This window comes from Neolamprologus multifasciatus, chromosome 17 (assembly GCF_963576455.1).
Source record: "Neolamprologus multifasciatus chromosome 17, fNeoMul1.2, whole genome shotgun sequence".
NCBI classification, from domain to species: domain Eukaryota; kingdom Metazoa; phylum Chordata; class Actinopteri; order Cichliformes; family Cichlidae; genus Neolamprologus; species Neolamprologus multifasciatus.
In genome coordinates, this window is record NC_140455.1 from 35,051,223 (window position 1) to 35,074,738 (window position 23,516).

General features: G+C 40.3%; 2 protein-coding genes across 2 annotated transcripts; one reads left to right on the forward strand and one right to left on the reverse strand.

The window, feature by feature from the left end:
• Positions 1-5,348: 5,348 nt before the first annotated feature.
• On the forward strand, positions 5,349-18,748 carry etnk1 (ethanolamine kinase 1). Its single transcript, XM_085137993.1, has 8 exons — positions 5,349-5,642; positions 7,245-7,504; positions 8,124-8,264; positions 10,399-10,541; positions 14,514-14,597; positions 14,699-14,859; positions 16,106-16,179; positions 16,414-18,748. Exons 1-8 carry the CDS (start codon positions 5,496-5,498, stop codon positions 16,484-16,486), a joined length of 1,083 nt encoding a protein of 360 aa, XP_084994119.1. The 5' UTR covers positions 5,349-5,495; the 3' UTR covers positions 16,487-18,748.
• A 91-nt stretch (positions 18,749-18,839) lies between these two features.
• On the reverse strand, positions 18,840-22,958 carry LOC146499756 (uncharacterized). Its single transcript, XM_085137995.1, has 3 exons — positions 22,035-22,958; positions 21,792-21,930; positions 18,840-21,660 (listed from the first exon to the last, which is right to left on the reverse strand). Exons 1-3 carry the CDS (start codon positions 22,378-22,380, stop codon positions 21,366-21,368), a joined length of 780 nt encoding a protein of 259 aa, XP_084994121.1. The 5' UTR covers positions 22,381-22,958; the 3' UTR covers positions 18,840-21,365.
• Between the last annotated feature and the right edge of the window lie 558 nt (positions 22,959-23,516).

Genomic DNA, 23,516 nt, shown 5'->3' on the forward strand with positions numbered 1-23,516 from the left:
TGCACTAAATTGTTGGTTGAAATATGTATTAGGTAAAAGTATTTTTGTAGCAGTATATACAATACCGTGCGAGTCTTGAGCCATCCCCCATTTTTCAGAGTTTTCTTGGAAATGGGAAATGGCTGCAGCAATTTATTGAAAAGTGCAAACAGACGTGGACATTTGTACAAGCTTGAAAGTCAATATTTGGTATGACCACCTTTATTCTTCAACACAGCCTGAACTCTCTTAGGCAACATTTCTTGTCATTTCTTTAAGCAGTCTTCAGGAATAGTTCTCTAGGCATCTTGAATGATATTCAAAGCTCTTCTTTGGATATTGGCTGTCTCTTGTTCTGTTCTCTGTTAAGATGAACACACACTCAGTAATATTGAAGCCCAGGCTTTGTGGAGGCCAGTCCATGACTGATAGTGTTCCATTGTGCATTTTTCTATCTAGGTATGCTTTTACTGCGTTATCTGTTTTTTGGGATCATTGTCACATTGAAATTGAAGCCATTTCCATTTCAAATATTTCCAGATGGTATGTATGGTGATTCAAAATCTGATTGTACTTTTCTGTGTTCATAATTCCATGATTTTTGACCAATCGCATTAGTCACCAATGGCTAATGCAGTCCCAAACATGACAGAGCCTCCACCAGGCTTTACAGATGGCTGTAGACACTTACTGTGATTCATAGGGCTGTGCGATATGACCAAAATCTCACATCCCGATATAAAACATCTATCGTCCGATAACGATATAAATCACAAAAATTTAACATTTTCTGTAAATTCCGTGGGCGTCGAGAGTTTTACCGATGCATTAAACTACGCATTTTTAGACATAGGTTGTAACAGCCGCCGATTTCTTTGTGAGTATTTATTACACGGCGTGCTGCAGGGGAAAGCCTGTTCTAACTTTTGAGTCTAAGGTTGATTTTTTAGCACCTGACGGCTCTTTTTTTGCTTCTCATCGGTAAATACTCTGCATCCTGTTTCATGTGATTCAGTTTATTTTGAAAAGTCTCAACAGGATCTTGAGCTTTATTGTGAAAGGTTTATGTGGAAAATAAACAAGCGGACACGTGATGGTTTGTTGCTAACACATAAAAACAGGCACTTGTCCATCGTAGTGTGGTTATATAAAATATAAGAGAAAGAGAGAACTTTAAGAAATTAATATAGCCACTACAGTGACCATCAAAACGATGAAAAAATATTGCTGTAAACAGTTTATTTTGCAACACCACGAAACAAACGATAGCGTAAAATCAAACGATAGATGTTTTTATATTGTCATCCGATATATATCGTTATATCCAACAGCCCTAATTCATCCCTCTATAAGTTGCTTCAGATTTTCAGCCCAGTTATTGTGTAGCCTTTTCTCCTTGTTTCCCTTCATTAAGAATGGCTTCCTCACATCCACGCTTCCAGTGAAAAGATTTCTCATGAGGCTTCAGTGAACAGTAGATCAACTGGAGGGCGAGAGGCATCTCTTATTGCTGGATTTCTTCATATTGCTTAAAGACAAATACTGTTCATCTGCTATAGGTTTTAGGCCTGACAGTTTTATCAATTTTTTAAGGACACCCTGCACACCACGTTGACATACACCAAGTTTTTTTCATTATTATTATTATTATTACCAATAGCTCTTTGGGAATATTCTTGTTGATGCCAAAATACAATTTTATACCCATGAAACTGCATTATCTTTCATTCATTAAAGAAATAGGAATAGAAAAACATGTGAAAATTTGTGAGAAAGTAGCCAGTGTCTAAAAGAAAATGTTGAAAAACCTTCAGAGAGTATTGAAAACTTTTGCTCAAGAGCACTTTTCAAAATTCCAAGAAAGTCTAGCTGCTTGGAGGTAAATAAATAGAAATGGGCGTGGCTGGAGATTTTCCACAGCACTGTAAATCCATCACTTTATTGTCATGGTTTAAACTAATCATGGTTGATTTAAATCAGATATATACTGAGGTATAAGATACACAGGGTAGTATGAAAATGGCATGCACTAACACTCACTTGACCCACTGATTTTAATAGGCAAACGTGTTCTACGTGAGAGCGAAAAGGAAACTCTCTTTGTTTCTATGTTGTCCTAGTAACTCCTGATCAGATTTCAGCCTGAAGAGTAACTAGAGCTCCTCCCAGGCCTCAGCAACAATCTAGATTGTGCTGCCCATTGTTACTGTGAGACGCTGCTTTTGTGGTATAACTACTTGAAAACCCACCAAATGACAAAGGACAAGAAACATTAAAGGTGTAATGATTTAATGATAACCAGAACGCCCACACACTCAATTCTCGTGTATGGTTACCTTTAGGCTTGTGTTTGTAGGTCAGTGGTTTTATTTAGTCACATCTATTGACTGATTGGCTGAGTGAGCACCAAAGGTTGAGTTGATTCAATGGACTTGAAAAGGGACTAAAAATAGCGATGTAAATGAGCAACAACAACTGTGCAACACAGAATGATATCCTTGACTTTTTAGTAAATTAACATGAACAACAAACTCCTCTGCTGCTACTCCTGCTGCTGTTAAAGTTTCTCTGGGCTAGACCACATTTTCCAATTTTGGTCAGTTGGAGTTGCCCAGCAGTCAGCAGGAATTGACACTGTGATTGCACTGAGTGGTTTTCCCTGGTGTACCTGCACAGGTGGAAAACGGGGAATTGTTTACAGGGTGAGTCAACACTGCTTAGGTGGCCAAATGAATCAAGATAAAATTCAAGTCATTGTTTATATGCAAACTTCCAGAGTGGAGGGCAGGGCTGAGATGCCAGGTGCCACTGTAGACAGATTGTGTGTTACTAAGCAACTGAGTTCAGGCATAAACATTAGTATGGCAAAAAAGACAGAAAAGAATTATATGCCTAGTTAATTTCCTGCTATTAAAGTTGATATCACTGAAAATAGGCAAATATGAAAACCAAATAAGATTTTGAAATCTTTAATAATCTGTTTTAATTGACTGATTGACTGGAAGTCCCAACTACCCCCAAATTTTAGGCGGTGGCCAGTCCCCCACACCCTGGCATGGGTGATTATAAAGAATTCATAAACATGGATCTGAATCAGCATATTTTATTAATCCCTAAGGAAATAACTGAGGGTTACAGTTGCTCCAGTACAGTAACAGAAACAGACTAGATTATTTAACAATACAATATGTTACAGATTTGAGAAATAGCACAATATATACAAATCACTCAATAATAAATAAATAAATATCAAGAAAATTGACAAGAATATTACAGAGTAGAAAAGAGCGTGTGTAAAAAGGGTGTAACTATTGCAGTGTTTACAGTGTGTTAGATGGGGGAGTTGTACAGGGAGATGGCCATAGGCAGGAATGATTTCCTGCGTCATTCATTGTTGCTATTTGGTCATCTCAGTCTCCCACTAAACATGCTCCTATGGCTAGCCAGCATGTCATGGAGTGGGCGGGAGCTATTATCTAACATTGTCTTTATCTTAGACAACATCTGCCTCTCCGACACCACCTTAAGGGAGTCCAGTTCCATCCCCACAACATTACTGGCCTTGTGGATATATAAATTAGGGACATTACTAATGCTCTGTTTTCATCTTAGCATTTAGAAGAGGTAAGTGAATATATGTGTCCTTTTCCAAGTAACCTATATTTCACAACAGCATAATATAATAGTGGAAATTGGTTTTTTTTGGCACATTTATATATTTTTTAATATGGCCACACCTAAAAAAAAATTCTGGAGGTGCTCCTGCCATTGAAACCATTGTAAGACATTGCTCAACCTCACCATTATGTGTGCTATGGACGTCACCTGAGGCAGGGTGTGATTTGGGGTTTAAACACCCCAGGGTTGGGAATAGATTGCAGGTGCAGTGAGGAGGATGAAACCTCCATGCTGAAGTTCATCAGAAAACCACAAACACACACAAAGTACCTATTCTTTGACTCCCCCACCCACTGGAGCACCAGTGGGTGGTGGGACCTTGGGGTGTTGAGGACCCTACACCACTGACAAAAACATTTTCCCTCTAAAGAAGAAGGGAAAGAAAAGGAACACATAAATGCAAAGAAAGCACTTAAAACATGCAGTTAACCTTAACTGGCCCTTCATTATATCAGCAAAGATGTCTCAACATATGAGAGCCACCTCAACACGACAAGACTCAGGTGTACTTAAGGACAAAGGGCACTCTTTTGAGGACCCCAATGTTAACCTTTTGGACCAGGAAGACAGGATAGTTTCTGTGAACGAATATTGTTGAAATGAGGTGGTGGATTATGAAACCAGATATCACCCGGTTTCTATGAACAAATATTGTTTCTGTGAATGGATTTTCTCAAAATGAGGTGATGGCTTAGAAAACCAGGTATCAGCTACTTACAATGACTGACTCCTCCCTAGGCGTTTCAATCCCCATTCTTACCTTACCTCAGGTGACCTCAATAACTCATTTAACGGTGAGATTGGGCAATGTCTCACAGAGGTTTCACCTGTCGACTGGCATGTCCTATGTCTGTTATCACACGGTAAATAAATAAATAGTGGGTTGTTTTTTTTTAAGTAAACTGGTGAATTATGTCTACAAACATAATCTCATCTGTTTTATTGGAATACAGTACTCAGTTCCTAGTAGTGGTTGTAAATCAATATTCAGTATTCCAGTAAATACTAGAAAAGTCCAATTGATGTGTGTGCATTGTCTTTGGCTGTGACTTAGATAAAGATCAGACTGTAAAGCCGTATCCATCCTGCTACAAATAAGACTTGACATAGCGATCACTATCTTAGTGACGGATACACTTTTAGTTTTTATTGAAAAGTTATAACGTTAGTACTGGTTGAGTGGCTTCATTAATACAGACATTTAAGCAGATTTGCCCTCTCCTTGTCGGCCTAAATTAGTCGTCTCACATTTAGGGTAAACGTTTAACGTTAAGCTCAGACGTGTCACGCAGAGGATTTCATTCAAGTAGATTGCGGAAGTGACGGCAGTAGCATGACGGTTTGCGCATGCAAAAGTGTACGCTTGTGTGTAACACCAGCGACCGCCGCCGCAAAATAAAAATAATCAAAAAATGTCGAGGATTTTGAGTGATGTATTTGATTGCTGTTCGTTTTTTATCTGGTAAGTTGTTTTTTTGGCTTGCATTGCATCTCTGGCAATTAATTAACATGACTTGGGTTTTTTTCCATGAGCAGGAAGTCATTTTAAAAATTAAGCTCCGCCACCGGTGCGCGCTAAGTCTTTGAGCATGCGCTTCTTTTGGTCATTCGATTACCAGCATGCATCGGGAGAACATCTTTTTTTTCCTGGTGGGTGGGGCTTTTTGAGAGGCGTTGCCGCACAGCGAGGACTCAGGGATTATATACCCTGTGCTGGTCTTCGAGCAGTTTCATACATTGCGCATTTGGAAGCAGATAGGTGCACTGCAGTTTAAGAACAACAACAACAAAATAATCATAATAATATTTCAAGTATTTCAACAAATATCGACTCCGCTATGGCTAGCTACATCCACGTTCCCGACGAGGCTCCCGCTGTGCCCAAAATAGATGTGACAGTTGACGAGAACGACTACAGACCTGGTGCACTGAAACTGATGAAGGAGCTGAGACCAAGCTGGAGGCCGTTCGAGATCAAAATGAAGGTGCGGTTTATTTTATTACACGCACTTTCGTTTCATGTGAAATATTTACTGATTTTACGATAGCTTTTAATTCTCCCACATATCAAGTATTTATAACTTTACCGTTTAAAAAAGGGACGTTAGCTATCGAGGAGTAAACCACTTAAAAAAAACTGTTGCCGATGTTTAATATTTACTGGTGTCTTACATTAACTGTTAACGGTTAAACAGGTGGGACGTCTTCAGACTTCATTTTTATGAGTCGCTACCAACAAACCAGGAAATGAACGCAGCGAATAGTTGATCTTTAAATTTGTATGTCTTATTGTTTGTTTGTTTTTTTGGGTTTTTTTCGTTACACGACACACGCAAAAAAAGGGAAAAAAAAAGAAAACAGAAAGAAAGAAAGAAATTGCAAGTGTAAGTTTATGTAGCGACTGCGCTAAAGAACGATTGATTTGACTGCGCAGATGCGGGCTCATAATATCGCCGACGCTAAACTGTTCGCTAGATGTTCTCGTTGCAAGTAAATGTTCATGCTGCTTCTTCTTCCCACACACCCTTATGTGATTTGAGAATGGCCAGCCCGTCAGCTGCAGCACACACTTTATATTGTCCTCACTCAGTGGATGCTGATGCTACGCTGTGTCAGGGTGTGACCGTCAAACCATATTAACCCGTGACACACATATCTGGCTTCATTCGGAACACGTTTTAACCGAACAATTCCAGTTTGCAGTTCAAGACATCAGACAACTGCAGCTTTGTGTTTCGATGGCCTGCACTATTAAAAAGATGCTATGCATAATAAAATGTCATGACGTGGATATTTTCAGTTTACTATATTTATGATTTCACGAATAAAAGGCAGCCGATTGTTTGTTTGTTTTTTAACAGAATGTGTTAACAGTAGCACAGTATTGAAGTATGTATTAAACGTAAGGTTCTGGAAGAAATACTGACTCGAAACGCAACATGACTGTGGGTTATTTACATAAGAGGCTTAATCTAATCTTATGAGAGTGCAAATTGATCTTCCAAAGTTTAACACTTTACGTTACCCTGCAGGATAACAGTGTGACATGTACACATTACAACTATAAACAGACACCCAGAAAGTGGTATTTTCCTTTCTGCGAACAAAGTGGAGGTGTTTGGTAAATAGTGAGGATGAAAGCTGGTCAGGGCGTCTGCCGTTCTTGCCTGTATTATTCATCAATGAGCTCAAAGTGGGGAGTCAGCAAATGCCAGCCATTGCTATCTAATGGAAAATAAAATTCCTGACAGTCCTGTCATTCTCCGTCAATCCTAGATGGAGTAAACAATTAGGGTTGGAATGCTGACCCCTCACCCTTTACAAAAGTGTTCAGAGATTGTAAAGCGAAAATCAGCCAAAATTTTTGTAGGATTTCTCTTTGTTTTGCAGTATTTTGCCACTTCTGACGCCTCTCAGAACTTATGTAACGCCAAAAAGGTGTGCGCTCTCAGGCTCAGAATTTAAATAGAATCATGTGGACAGTCCCACTTCCTCTAATTGTAGGTGTCAATTTCAAATTTTGAAGAATGGCACAGATGAAATTCCACTGATTAATCTGTCCTCTGCTCTTGTCTTCCTCTCTGCAGTTTTTCACAGATGGAATAACCAATAAGCTGCTTGGCTGCTACGTGGGTGCAACCATGCAGGATGTGGTTCTGGTCCGTATTTATGGCAACAAAACAGAACTGCTGATCGATAGGGAAAATGAGGTGAAGGGTTTCAGAGTACTGCATGCACACTGCTGTGCCCCACGCCTTTACTGTACCTTCAACAATGGTCTGTGCTATGAATTTCTGCAAGGAACTGCACTGGAGCCGGAGCACATTCGCAGCCAGCCTGTTTTTAGGTAAAAAAAAAAAAATCTTGCTATGCAAAATGGAGCTTCTACAGTGTCACTTGACTTTGAGTGTTATGTGCTCCACCACCTCACCGCCTACCTGTCTGAGGCTAAAAATAGATTCTGAACAGAGTTGTGCAATACCTGCATCAGTGTTTTGGTTGATTGTATCGGCACATTCTAGGCGCCAAATATTAGCCTGTAGGATGTAGTTTTTTTTTTACTTCCCTTTACAAAAATGACATGAACCATGTGATTGCATGGCTCTCAGTTACAGTCTATAATAGCTTTGTTGTAGAAACAGTATGAAGCAGTTAATTCCATTCAGTTAACTGGGAAAAGCCATAAAGACAGCAAATGACTACATCCCAGAAATCAGTTTTCAGTTGTAAGGTTTTTAATTGTTCTTGAAATATACCACAAGTTTAAATAAGACACATTAAATGCTGTTAGCTTTAACTTTAATAACTTTTTGAAAGCAGGTTTCTCTTTTTTAAATAATTACTTACTGACAAGACTGCATAATCTGATCCATAATAAAGTTAAAGCAATGCCCCTCCTTTTATAGCCCGTTTGTGTGTTGCTGCTTGCTGTTGTAGTTACAGTCTTCTTGTTTTCTACCTTGCAGGCTCATTGCTAGGCAGCTGGCCAAGTACCACGCCATACATGCCCATAATGGCTGGTTACCCCAGTCTGACCTGTGGCTGAAGATGGGCAAGTACTTTACTCTCATCCCCAAATCCTTCAAGGACCCTGAGCAGAATGCCAGGTGAGACCACATAGATCAGACTGTTAGAGAGCTGGTTAGTACTCAGGTTCTCATATGTCTCAAAGCCCGGTTGAGTTTCACTTCTACTGTCTAAAGAAGTGAAATGAATTTCAGCTCGCTTACACTTTTTTCCATGGATGACTTCAATTGACTGTTTCATACAGGATCAAGAATCAAGAGTTGGCATTGTAACAAAAGTGCTTATGTAATGTTTATTACTACTATTATGTTTAGGTTTTGGTATTTTTAAAGACTTTATTAAGTTCTGAAAATGAATTTGCCACGCCTTTTTATCAGCATGGTGTGATGTGACCTCATAGCTTTATCTGTGAGTCACATGATCCCTCAGGTTTTAAAGACAAAACACAGATATAATTATCAGGTGATCGTATCCGGGGAAGTACGTCAAGTTCTTTGCATAGTTTCAGGACATTTGTTTTGCATTCCCAAGAGACTATGCACGTCTTTCCCTAAGTTTTGCTACATCAATGACCAGCAACCTGGAATAGTAAGGTAGCTCATTTATGGCTTAAAAAAAGAGGGGCTGTGTAACATAAAAATGAGTTATGATCACAGTATCTCCCTCACGCGCTTTTGCCGTTTTGTCTAACAGTAATAGCTGCCTTCAAATCTACTGGCACTTAAAATGAATCCAAAACAAACATTTGCTTTATATGCTGTTCCATGCAGGTCAAGCAAATATTAATACTGTAAGAAATGCTGTTGAGTCGGATTGTAAGAGGCGTGGCATCTCGAGTCTTGTTTACTGAAGCGTCGGAATGTTTAATGACCACGGGCACTGAACGCTCTTCTTTCCAATTTCTTACCACATCCTACAAATAGCAAAGAAAAGGAATTTTTTAAGAATCCAATCCAAACAGGAAGTACAGAGCAGAACTCTGTCAGTGACTGTTGCGGGAACAGTGTCTATTTTCTGTTCCTGGTGTTCACGATTTCTGTTTACTGCAGTTTAAGCAGTGAGGCCACTGTGATAAAAGGTTCTAATGTAACGCCATTAGTTGTAAAGATGCTCTTAATGCAACAACTGATAGTTTTAATCTCTGATTTTTATTTCTTTTTTAATTCCTGTAGTGATGCTTAGCCACCTTCTTTATTTGTTTTCTGCTCAGTTTCGTTTTGTCATTCTGGGCTTTACTGACAAGTGTGATATATGTATTTGCATTTAAATTGACAATACACTACAAAAATAGACTACTTGTACCTATTTGCACCTCATAAAGTGCCACATTTGATTTTCTTGCCTTCTAGTGCCTGTTATTCTGTTCCTGTTTTCTCCCATACTTCTGTTTCTACCTCTACTTTCAGGTTCCCCATACTGACTTATCAATCTCCCATTGACTACTGCTCAAAAAAGTAACACTTTTCAATCAGAGTACAACATCAAGTCAGTTAAACTTCTGGGATGTTGATCTGGTCAGTTAAGTAGCAGAGGTGGCTGTTAAGCAGTCTCAGCTGCTTTGCTGTGAAAGAAATGAACAAAAGAGGGACTGACTGTTTTTGTTGTTTGTTTGTTTTTTTCACTAGTTTTATATTTGGCTAGGGTTAGCGTCACTACTGCTATCGTGAGGTGATACCTGGACCGTACAGGGGTTGCACAGGTAGTCCAACTCCTCCAGGATGGCACATTAATATGTGTCATTACCTGAAGGTTTGGTGTGTCTCTCAGCACCGTCTCAAGAGCATGAAGGAGATTCTGTGGGCCATAGAAAGTCTTTAACCCATCAGCAGGACTGGTATTTGCTCCTTTGTGGAAGTAGGAGCAGGATGAGCACTACCAGAACTCTACAAAAAAACCTGAGGTCCTAAAGTCCTTTAGTGGACTCTATGCTCACTGCCCAGCGCCGTGGAGCCCGACTGGCAATTGTATTGTATACCAGAATTGGCTAGGCAGCAGCACCCTGAAAGCCATTAGGTAGCGAGACGAAGTCCTTGGACCTCACTCCAATAGAATAACTCTTTTGTTTTTAACGTGCTACCCAGTTCGTATCAGTATAGATATAAGCCCCTCCCCCTCCTCTAAATTGAGATCTGATCTGTGTCCTTTAATTTTTTTTTTTTTGAGCAGTCTATGAATAACTTGGTAACCAACTTTTAAACTCTCTTCCTCTTCCAGGTTGAGCAGGGAGGTTCCCAGCGCACGGAGCCTCAGAGAAGAGCTGTTGTGGCTCCAGCAGAGCTTGTCTGTGCTCGGCTCCCCCGTCGTTCTCTGCCACAACGACCTTCTCTGCAAAAACATCATCTATAACGAGAAGGAAGGTGAGTATGACGGGGTGTAGTCGCATACTTTTCTGTGTGACTGAGTGCGAACTACACTGCTCCCTGTACCCAGATATGATTGCATTAATTAGATGATTTCAACCCTAGTCACATGCTACACTCACTGTCAGTGTTTGCACCGGACAGTAGCTGTAGAATTAGAACGGTCAGACAAGACGATCTGTGAGTTTGGCTAAGGCTCTTGATTAAATCATTTCTCCAAAGTTATAGTTTATTTATTTATATAGTACATTTAATTATAACAGGAAGTAAAAAGTAAAAAGTCATGGCTGTTAGGGTAAAAAGAAAAGCCTTGACTCGTGGATTTGTTCTGTTTTCTAAATTTGTCTAATCTGTCGTTCTAATTCTGTGTTGAAAATACAATTAGAAATGTTATCAGCTTGAAAAAGCAGCATCATTGCATCATGCTACATACATAGTCTGTGTTACTGGCAGCATATGTTTTTGGTGCTATGTCGCCATTTTTGTTGGTGTGAATGTGAAGCAAACAGTCTTCGGGTAAACTTGTGCACTGAGCTACTGCAATTATACCAGCCTATGAATCCAGTGGATTTATGTATGTGGGAGGGGGGTTGTTTAAGAGCTGTCAGCCCCCTCGTCAGTGCGTGACGAGGGGCGAGACCCTTCTTACAGCTCCTTGTGTCTAGCCTTTCTCCCTCAGGAATAACAGCAGAGGCTGTGGCTGCCCCACCCTGCCCCAGGGAGGCAATGGAGAGAGACAGACCTCACACACGGTCGGCTCTGAGGGCCCTCGCATACTCTGCCCACTCCTCAGACTAATCTGGATGAGTTCATGGCAGCAGTAGGAGCCAACTATCTAAACTATCTACCTGTCACCTTCCTTTTGCTACTTGGCCAACAGTTGTCCATCTGACAAAACTATTGTTCCTACAGTACTGGTTATCACACACCCGTTTTTATAGGTGTCCTTGCTGTAAGTAACTCTGAGCACCACTCAAATGGCTAAATTTTAAAGCTGCTTTCTGCTTCTCTTCACAGTTTTTTTTTTTTTGTCAATATTAATCACTAGAAAGAAAAGGACGTGGTGATACAGTATTCTGTATTTTTTTTCTGTAAACTAACCCCATGATAAGATCCACACTCCAGGTACAGCTAAAGGTCCATGTTTTGGGATTATTTCATGTGTAATATAGCACGGTGGATTTAAAATGAAGCCCTCAAATGTGGTTCAAGTCTAGACCAACTTTTGTTCATGAGGAATACAGTATGAGTTAAGGTGTCGTTGGCATTTACTACCTAGTTACTTCATTTTTAACAATACTTTGCTCTAATAGATGCTCCTAATTGCACTAAATGTGTGTTCATCGGCTGGTCATGTCAACAAATTCACTATTTTACTCTTGTGACTGAAAACAATTTAAAGAAAACCACTGAGACTTCTTTGAAATGGGTAAAGAATTGTAGCAATTTTTGGAGGTCTGGCTTTAAAAGTCAAAAAATAACAATGTGTAAGTCATTCTTAGTAATTGTCTTTTCATGGGAATAGTTGACAGTAACAATAAAGAATATAATCTAACTTTCAATAAAGATATAACTATAAGCTTGTGAAAAAGCATTTTGCCAGGGCGCTCCTAAAAAAAACTCCTGCATACAAATATATTTCTGAGAGTGTTGCCACTTCTAGAACTTGAATAAAATCTGTGTTGCACATCAGGCGAAGGCTGTGTTGCTTTGCGTGACAATGCAACACTCTTAAATTCCTCCACACAGAAATGCAACATCGCCTGGAGCATGTAGTCTAAAGTTAATTTCTTGTATAGGCATGTAAAGGTTTATATGCATGCTTGTGGAATTGCAGAAGCATATTACAATCTTCAATAAGTACTGGATAAAAAGATGTAGTGTAATTGTATCTGCCTCAAACATCCAAACAGAACTAAACCACACGTACAAATGACGACTGTAATGGAACGACACCACAATCAACTCTGGGCCTTTCAGCTCCAAGCAAACTTTATTGTATTTCTGGCTGCGCCCACTCAGTTGTCTAAGGTGTCGTTTTTGTAAATGCAGTTGCTGTCTTGTAGTGCACTTACACCCTTTTGTTGAGTTGGCATAAAAAGAAACTGAATGATTTCCATGCCACTTCCTGTCACTTCTGTTCAGCTGTAGCTGCTGACTTGAAACCACTTGTCTGCTAACGTGACAGCAGAAAAGCCACCACTTCCTGCATTGATAAACAAAAGAGCTGGAAGCGGTCATCTTTTTTTTTTTTTTTTTTTTTTTCCTTCTTGTTTTTTTTTAAACTGTCGCACACTTATAACAAAGGCTGTTTTACATTTTCCTGCTTGTTCCTGTCTCTCAGTCCCAGTCACAGGATCTTTTACTCTCCCCACTCCTCTAACTGTTGCTCAGATTTTTCTTTTTCCAAAAAAAACAACAAATCTCTTGACTCTGCCCCAAAGCCCTGTAAGTCTGCAGCTCAGCAGCTAACAGCAAGCCTCTCAGAGCTACTTTCCAGAAGCAGTAGTGATGTTAGGCTATTGGATATACAGCGGACCAATAGGAAGGGAGCGATGAAGGGGAGTGTTAAGTCAAGGGGTGGTGGTTAGGCTTGATGGAATGGGCGTGAAAGAATGGCTAAAAGACAACTGTGTCAGTGAGAGTGAGCATGTGTGAAAGATGTTTGCCCCAACCTTTTCATCTGCTGCACAGGGGGGCTATAGCCACTGCCCGGAGGTGTTCAGTTGTGTCCCGCTAGGACCCACACGCCGGCTGGTAACCCACCTCAAAGTGTCTTTCTTTGTAGTCCAGCACCAACTCAAAATCTAATGTTCCATACACTAGGGTAAAGAAGCTAGCTAAAGCCAAAAATAATTAGTAGAGTAGAGACATTTAATTAAAAGTACTGTTTTAAAAAAATATCTGTATTTGTTAATGTCTCTGTAACAACTGGGCTTGTGAAAGTAAGTGTTTGCATTTTGACTTTCATGACTGGATGCTTCTTCTTTGTTCTTTGTCTGTGCAGTGAAATCACATTTTCAGCAACCTGCAGATGCACTCACGCAGCACCATATTTTTTGAATTTTACCTTCCATGCTCTTACGTCAGATTCCAAATGACAGTAAATATAAGTGTATATATTTTGCAAACCTGGCCTGAAACTGGTGCCTACATTAGCGGCTGTGTGGGATTTTGTGTGTGCACTTGTGTGCGTGTGACTCATACACATCATGAGAATTTGTCTGAAGCTCTCAGTTAAGCTGAGAGCTGTTGCTCCTGTTTCTCTTCAGCCATCATCACTGCTGGTGCGTAGTTTCTTAGAACTTGTAAGTTGACGTGTGCTTGTAAGTACGTGGAACTTGAACTTTCTGAGAGCATGGATCAAATAGTGTGGTTGCTGTACATTTGCTTTGGCTGCTCACCGGCTACTTATTTCACGTGTGCGAAATGTCTCTCTTCTTTGTATCTCTTTGTATTTCATTATCTTCCTCCTTTTGTTCCCTGTGCCCCGTTTCCTTGTTTCTGTCTTCAAAGCATAACATTGACTTGGCCATTTTCCTTCTACTCTGTGTTTGTGTCCAAAACAAATGTTCTCTGAGAAGCAGGCTCTGCTCCTTTTCCTTTACCATTTGCACATGTTTCACGTATTACAGCATGCTCTGTACTCTTTGATTTCTGCTAATATGTCCCAGCTGCCTTAAGATTTATAACTCAGCTTTCAAATGAACACAGACATGCACATCTTGATGTTTGTTTCATCAAAATTGTCTGTTTCTCAACACTTCTGCTACATTCAAAATGCAAACTCTTACTCATCAGCCCTTAAAACTAGCGCAGTAACCGTGCCAGTCCAGTTAGGAAGTCAGAAAGATAGGAAATTACATGAAAAACCTTGACATTCTGAGTTATCAAAGGGAAATGCAACATAATCATTGTAATGTCTGCCTCCTCGTGTCTTTGTCTAAATGATGACGCTTCTGTTTCCAGGGAATGTAAAGTTCATTGACTACGAGTACACTGGGTACAATTACCAAGCCTATGACATTGGGAACCATTTCAATGAGTTTGCTGGTAAGTGTAACTCAAACCACTCGCATATGTGAAAGTAATTTGTGTTTGCTGCTTTGCTATGGTATAGATGCACAATATTTACTATTATTTCTGTTTTATAGGCCTGAATGAAGTGGACTATAGTCACTACCCTGGGCGGGACTTTCAGCTTCAGTGGCTGCATTCTTATCTCGAAGCCTATAAGGAGCAAAAAGGCCAAGGTAGTGCAGTCACTGACAGCGAAGTGGAGAGCCTCTATGTCCAAGTCAACCAGTTTGCCCTGGTAAGTGTTTGTAGTTGGTCTGGCGTCATCTACTCAATAATGGATGGTAGTTGGATGTGAAGTGAACACAACAGACACAGCCTGGCTTCAGTAGGCAGGGTTGCACTGCATTTCTTTTTCAATTATCTTGTGCAAATAATAATTTTAAGCCAAATGTTTGCACTGTTACGGTAAAGCTGCACCTGGTCTGCAGTTTATCAGACCAAGATGCATTTTTCTTTTAAATTTTAGCCTTTCTGGATTAAGTATTTGAGCTACTGTATCACCAGCTTACTATAAATCTGGTATATTAGTGTTCGTGTGAGGGATTGGCCACAAAGGTGCACTTTATATTGTGTCTCTCATCAAATGTTTATCACAAAACAAACTATTAAGAACTCCAACAGTATTCTAGTAATGGTGTCGATCGCCCACATTTATTTTGTGTGACTAAACGCACGTGCTTTGGAGAAAATAATAGGAACCGCCTGCAAAGCAAACTTGAAGTCTTGAACTAGTACAAATATTTACTCTGTAGTTTAAAAAGATAAAATAGTTACCTGAGCAGACAAATATTACTTCTGTATAATTCAGCCTTCCCCCAAAACTATACTTGCCATTGTCACTATATTATGCTGCTATCCTGTATATATTGTACTATTATTGTCTGAGTACTACGGTTGTTTTATTGTACTTTTTATATTTTACATTTATATTTATTTTGCATTTTGCACCAAGGGAGTGGCACTCCAATTTTGTTGTACTTTGTACAATGACAATTAAGGCTATTCTATTCTATTCTATTCTATTCTATTCTAAAATGGTCAAAAATAAAGCATTAACATTAGACATTGACCAAGTACAGTGAGGTCCTTAGGGCTTGTTCTGAATGATTCTCCACACTGTAAGCTGTTGGGTGAGAGTGGTGCATGTTATAGAGATCACACAGACATAAACTAAACTGACACACTCACTAATCTAGCCACCACATGGGTAACAATAACTAAAGATAACTTGCAGCCTTGGTGAGACTCGCCGTTGTCCCGTGAGACAGATTCTGCCTTGTTTACTCTAAAGAGGAATAGAGGGCAGTGTGGAGGATGGGCAACTGAAACAATTGTATTTCTGTGTGAGCTGTTTGTAATTGTTGCCATAGGACCTCCTCTAGTTTTATGCGTACTTGTGTGTGTCATGTTCGATAATTGGAAATGACATTTTAGACTGCAAGCACATGGTGAACCTTTCTCTCTGTCTCCTTTTTGCCAAGGCTTCTCATTTTTTCTGGGGTCTCTGGGCTCTGATTCAGGCCAGATTCTCCACCATCGACTTTGACTTCTTGGGGTAAGTTGCCATCTTTAAATAATCTAGCGAGCACGCTTTTCTTCGAGCCGTTATATCTTGGTGTGGCAAGCACAATTTAGTAACTTAATCACGTTTAAGAACAAAATGTTAAGCATCCACGTGGATATTTCAGGATGTTCTGTTATTTTTGCACTGGCATTTCGTGGTAACATGTCACGTACATATTTATCTCACTGCTGGCACTGCTGCTGTGTGTCTCTACTTTACAATCAGATATGCAGTCCTGCGGTTTAACCAGTATTTCAAGATGAAACCAGAAGCGGCTGCACTAAAATTACCAGAATAAAAGCCCGCACCTCCCTCATCATCATCTCCTCTTCGTCCTCGAACCTGCTCTGCACCTCACACGATGACCTCAGAGTGCCCTCTAGAGGTCCCTGTTGAGAAGAGCCAGACTCTGAGTCCAGTTTAGTTTCTGAAGATCCCCTCTAAAGTCCACATCCATAAAGACTGAATGGGCAATGATAAACACGGTTAATCAGAATAAAGCCCATACTGTCAACATGGGTGTGTGAAGGACCAATTTTAAGATCCGCTATAATGTGAAGTCCACTCGGTTAAATTTATTTTCATTATCATTTCAGTTGATATTTGCATATCAGCTTATTGTATTTATAAGCAGCTCTTCAGATGGCTCAGCTCTGTCTAAGGCAGAGAAGAAGCATCATGTGAGCCACAGCAAATACATGGAAACTACCAGCATTATTTTTTGTCTTTCTTTAAAAGTTGTCCAGACATTAATCTGACTGCCTAAACACCTTCCTAATATCACATTCATGGGGAAACCCCCTCAGAAGCAGCCAAGTCATCGACCACATTTATGACAACGGGCAAATAAAGCCTGCTTTATTTGCCAAGGAGCCAAGATAAATGGTAGAAAATGCTAACATGGAAAGGCCAGTCCTGTCTCTCCCATGTGATAGGAGCCACGCCACACCAAAAACACTTGAGGTCTGTCTTGTGATTCTTGTTTTCACCCCTATCACCCCCACCCCCTACATTTCCTGTCCATGCATGGGTGGTGCCTAAGAATAGCCATGTAGTAAATGTTTTACTTTGTAAAGGTAGAAAAGGGTGTTTCAGGGGAGCAGCTTGTGTTTACCTCTAAAATCTTCCTTAAATGAAATAGTTGTAGATGATTGAAAAGCCATTTGGTTTGACAGCAGTTCTCACTGTACTTCTAGTTTTGTTACTTTTGACACTTTTGTTAACTTAGGACAAAGATACATTTTACTGTAATTTTTACATTCCACACTTGTAGCGGTAGATTGTAAAATTGGTGGATTTCACGTGGTAAGTTAGCAGCGTCCATCCTGATAGGGAAGGATTTGGAGTCTTCGTCAATATTATGAATTGCTTTCATCCTAAAGCTCCAAGGACTAAGCATTTTGTGAACACGTAGACCGATTCTCGTTTAGAGGTGTGTGACGTGGCCTCGCTGGCTGTCAGAGTTTTGAAGCACAGTTGGCATTTATCATGTTAAATGATGGATGTTAAATGGTATGGAAAAGTGGTAAAAGAAAGTCAAAATGATTATCTCAGGCTGCCAGTGGAACTTGAAGATAATTTTTAACAGCAATAACTATTGAAGTTGGTAAAGAACTCTTTAAACAAACTGTTTTTTAAAGAATCTTTTAGGAACTTTTATGAAAACTAAGAAAGTGTAGCTCTCGGTGATTTAACAAGCAGACACCAAAGTGCTGATCGCCGTAAACACACGTTTAGAAGAAGCGTTTCAGATCCCTAAACTGTTTAAATGTCACCATGACCCAGCAACTCTTGCAACTGGTTTTTTGTTTACTCCAAAACAAAACCACACGTTTGCAGAGCTCAGTGAAAGCAGTTATTGACACAAAGTTGTCCACTCATACTCATGCAGTTATAAATAGATATAGGAGTGTCAGTCTGCCTTTGTGCCTTTTTTTTTTTTAAAGTCTTATTTTTCACTCAAAGCAATGAACTTAAGGATTATTACTCTGTTTTTAATTAAGTGTTGCTTTTTTATGCCGGAGGATTAACATGGATAGATAATAAAATTCTCCTGTTGGACCTAGGGTAAATTAGAAATTCTTGTCTTTTAACCTGTGACTTATAAACCCAACCATCTACTTGGTGGTAAAGGGTTTTTAATTTGCTGGTTTGGATTGTGCTGAGAGAACATTTCTAAAGGGTCTCTTGGAAAGTTGTTTGGAGTATTAAGATAGTAGACAGACTAAGTGTACAAAAAATCCATCTGAATAATTAAACTGGATGAGTGCATTTTCACTGTATATCGAGTAATCTCTCTAGTCTTTTAACTTGAACCACTACATCTTAGAAATGCATTTATATTTAACATTATCGGAGGGGGGGAAGGTTAAACTCTGGCCACTGTAGCATATGTTTATATGTATAACTAACGTAATAGCTTTTTTTTTCTCATGTGAATATGTGTACATAGAGGGAGGTTTTTTTTCTAAGAAATGAATTAAGGTGGAAAAACTGCTCAATGTAAAGAGTGAAACTGGAAAAACTAAATATGCTTAAAAATAAAGTATATTTACATTTATGTCTGCTTTTGTCTTTTTTTTCCCCCTGTGGCTTTAATATTGGACTTGGGGGGGGGGGGGGGGGGGGGGTGTATATAGCAGGTGAGAAACTTTAAAAGTTCATTTTAATTGAAATCTTACAATTTTGACCTTCCCCTTTCTTATGGGTCATATAGAGTGAAACAGCGCCGCTCTACAAACGGTAAGGGAATGTCAGTTAGCCGGACACACTTGGAGAAAATGCTGGAAAGGTTTTTTTCCTGAAAAGTCGCTTCTCTTTATTTGGTCGTAGCGTTTTCAGGGGGAGAAACATTTGGTCATTCATCCAAGTGACATCAAGCGCTAGCATTTCCAGCACCGGTAATCATTAATTTTGCAGTTTTAATCCCTACTTGCATTTTATTTGCCCCAAAAACAGTGATGTACAAAACGACGGAGAACACGACAGGTCCGTACAAAGACAGACTTGACTTGACTTGAGGAAAAAAATCAAAGGAGTGAAAGAGTCCGACACATACGAGCATACAGAGTGGAGTAAGGACGTTAGCGTGCTGCCCAACTTTCATCACGCACATATTTATTATTATATGGTGTGTATATAAGTATATAAGTGTGAGTTCATACTCACAAAATGTTTAGTAACTTCAGATCCCTGCAACAAGCCCAGGTCCAGTTTACTTTGGTGATTTGGACTATTCCATTTAACAGCTGTTGTTACATTTTTTTCCTTTGCGTTGGCCTGTACAGGAGATAATCTATTTGTCGTTTCAGGTTGTAGTATTACAACATTTTCAAATCTAATAGAAATAAAATAAGTTTCATAATTCATTCCATTTATTGTCTTTATTTATAACTGGCAGTATTGTTTCATTCTATTATAGAATCTTCAAAAAGCAGGAACTCCAGCAACACTTGAGGGAAGATGAACAACTTTAATAATAGACCAACGCGTTTCGGCTTGTGGCCTTCATCAGGGTCATCTGATCTATTATAGAATCTTACAAGAAAGAGGCAAAATTGTATTGCATTATGCTTTATTAGCTGCTTCGGTGAAAAACAAATCAACAATGCAACACAACATACTGGAAAACAGTTATTCATCACTTGATTGCTTCAATACAACCCTTGGGCACATATATGCGGGACTTTCCGTGGCTGTTTTGATATCGCGCTCTCTCTCTAAACCACAGGTGTCGAACTCCAGGGCCCGTATCCCTAAAGAATCTTTGTGCAAAAAGTGGCTCCTAGCGGCCAAATTCTAAGAAAATTCTCAGAGTCATGACGTTTTCTTAGAATTTCCCCTAAAAGTGACACGACAATCCCAGTTAATATAAAAGCTATTCCTCAAGATTCCTAGCGCTTAAAAGGGCTCCTAATGCGAGATCTGCTAAGAGCAGGGAAGAGGACTTTTAGTGGCTTAGGAGTTCCCCTAAGCAGCTGCACAAAATGGCCAACAGAAGAGGCAGGAGAGATGTCCTGCAAACACTGGATGACAGGGAATTATTGAGACGCTACAGATTGGATCGTGCAGGAATCATGTTTGTGGTGGATCTCCTTAGAGATGCAATTACTTCACCAACTCGACGCCACAACGCTATTACACCGGAGACGAAAGTAATCACAACCCTGAGGTATTTGGCAACCGGGAAAATGCAACAATGCAGCAGTGATGACTTGGGTCTGTCCCAATCCTCCGTCAGTAGAGTCATCACCCAAACACTGACAGCTTTGTCACAACCTAATATTGTGACACAATTTGTTTCATTCCCGCTGGATGCCCGCACTTTACACACACATAAAAGGGCATTTATGGACATTGCAGGATTCCCTGGCGTTGTGGGTGTAATTGATGGAACACATGTGAGAATAATTGCGCCATCAGAGGACGAGGCTGTCTTTGTTAACAGGAGGAATTTCCACAGCATCAATGTGCAAATAGTGTTCAATGCGGCCTGTAAGATTTTGGACATTGTGGCTAAATGGCCAGGCTCCACACGTGATGCGAGAATGCTCTCCGAGAGTGGCATCAGACAGCTTTTTGAGAGACACTATATGCCAGCTAATTGCCACTTGTTAGGGGACAGTGGCTACCCATGCAAACCATGGCTCCTTACACCTTACCTCCAGCCACGCCAAGGGCCCCAACTAAACTATAACAGGTAAGCCAAACAATACAAAAATCATGGAAATGAAATGCAAGCAATATGTTAGAGCATCCAAGTAGTGCAATATTTCCATCAAATAATTAAAGGTCTCTGTATTCTATTGTAGGGCCCACAAGACGACAAGAGCGGTGGTGGAGCGTGGCATAGGCCAGCTTAAGAGGCGCTTTCATGTTCTCCACGGAGAGGTGCGGCTGAGGCCTGAAAAAGTCAGCAAAGTCATCATAGCCTGTGCAATATTACACAATATTTGCAAGGTTAGACAGATTGCAGAACCTCTGGAGGATGGCGATGAGGATGAAGACAACGATGAGGATGGTGGTGAAGAAGATATTTACATTCCACAGGGGAACCTAGCCCAGAGTGGACTGCCTTACAGGGCAAACTTCACAAATTTACATTTCAGGCAAGCTGTAGCCCCATGTCTTTTGAGAACTTGTGATGGTATTAAGAACTACCACAGTTTTACTGCACATCACCTGCAATTGTTAAATGCAAGACACAGAACACAATCTGTAAATGGTTTCTTTTTTAGGTGTTCAATTTTAAGGCGGTAGCACTCCTCCTGAAGGGAAAGGACTTTTTGTTGTTGTTCAAACACATCAATTGTGAGTTGCAATCTGCTCTCCTGCAGGGATGCTGACGGAGCAGGTGTTGCGGATGGGAATGGCGTTTGATCCGCCGGGCTATCCTGAGTAGCAGCTGCAGATGGTTCAGGCGGCAATCTCATCGGCAAACTTGATGGGCCCGGCTCTTGTGATGGCTCCATGCTACAGAAATACATAGGCCTAGTTTAATTATTGTTTTGATTAAATTAATTTAATACAATGAGCATGGATAACACATGAAATGGCTTCTGCAATGAATAAACACTGTAGATAGGAATAACCCTGTGTCCTACCTTTGCTGCACTTCAAGGGCCTGCATCATTGATGTGTCAATGCCTGTTGGCAGCCCGGTGACACTGACCTCAGAGCGTCCCAGGACTTGAAAGACAGTGTCGGCCACCTGGGACAGCCGCTTTGCAGGTGGTCCATCCCCTAGAAAGAAACAGTCAATGAACACAGTACTTAGGCATGTAAATTAACTTTGCCAGCAGGAGCAAGTTGCCAGATTATGTGGTAGGCTATAATATTTTGCTCACCTGTGAGTGAGGATTCCCGCTTGTGTGCTGCAATCTCATCTTTTGCCTTGGACTGCAGCACATACCACCTTTTCTCACAATCGTCGCCTGTCCGCACCACCAGTGGAAAAGAGGCATTGATTGTTTGGGATATTGTGTCCCAGGTGCGCCTCTTGCCTTGGCTAGTGACAGTTGGGCCAAATTTTCCTCGTAACATACCTTTATGTTCATTCACCAACTGGGCCAGCAACAAACCTTGCTCCTCAGTCCAGTTCGGCTTGCGAGTCCTTTTTTTCTCCATTTTCTGTGTTTGTAGGATATTTGTTAACAAGCCTTTATAAATAGACCAGCCAGCAATCACAGACATTGATAAAAGCTGAGCCGTGTTACCCTCGTTAAGACCACACTGGACTTGTAACGTTGTGATTTCTACTTCATTAAGGACAGCCCCTTGAGATAGGCCATCTTGTTTTCAATGGGGTCCATATGGGAGTGAAAGTACAAAATATGCCAGCTAGGATATTAATATGAGCAAATAAGACACAAATTATTATTTGAACAGGGTGTAATGAGTTTAAGTTTTCACATATTTTAGATTCTAATGTTAGGCTATAACCCCTACAGCTTACTATTTATTTTCCAGATATTTTCTTGAATGTGAAATATTATTTACAATTACAGTCAGCATAAGATTAGAGTGTATAATTATGTTTATTGATTTGAGGGTACATCCTTTGCTCATTATCACCAAAAGCTCATTTCCATCAAACTTGTAGGATCAACCAATCACGGCTTTTGAAATGATGACTCATACCTAGCAACGGGGTCAACCACACCTCCTCACTAAGATAGGATTTTCCATCCATTTCTTGCTCAGAGTTCACTGAAAATGTTCTGGAATCACTTCTAAGCTAAAACTCCTGGCGAGGAATTTTTAGGTTAAGTTAGGAGCTCTCTGAGAGGATTCTCAGAATCTTTAGGGATTTTTTATTTTTATTTGAAAAGTGTCCTTGATCCAACACAGCTGGTTCAAATGGCTAAATGAACTCCGCAACATCTCTCGAAGTTCTCCAGAGGCCTGGTGATGAACTGATCATTTGATTCAGGTGTGTTGACCCAGTGTGAGATCTAAAACCTGCAGGACACCGGCCCTCGAGGGCTGGAGTTCGACACCCCTGCACTAGGATGATGTCGGGGTAAATGTGCAGTCATACTCATTGTGTTCCCAGTAGCGCTGTCAGCGTTAATCTCGTCAAAATGAAATTAACGCCGCAAATCTCCGTTAACGAGTTACCGCGGATCGCCCCGTGCGTGGGGCTGTACAGCGTCAATACGTTAACGAGCTAACTGCGCTAACGCACTAGTTCCCACCAGTGTAATTGAGCATTGCGTGGCACATCCGACATACTGTTTTACTTCTGTCCATGACGCGCTTACCATCAGGGTCATACTTCACATGAAAACCAAGATGGTTCCAAACGCCAGATCTGAATGAGGGTGGGG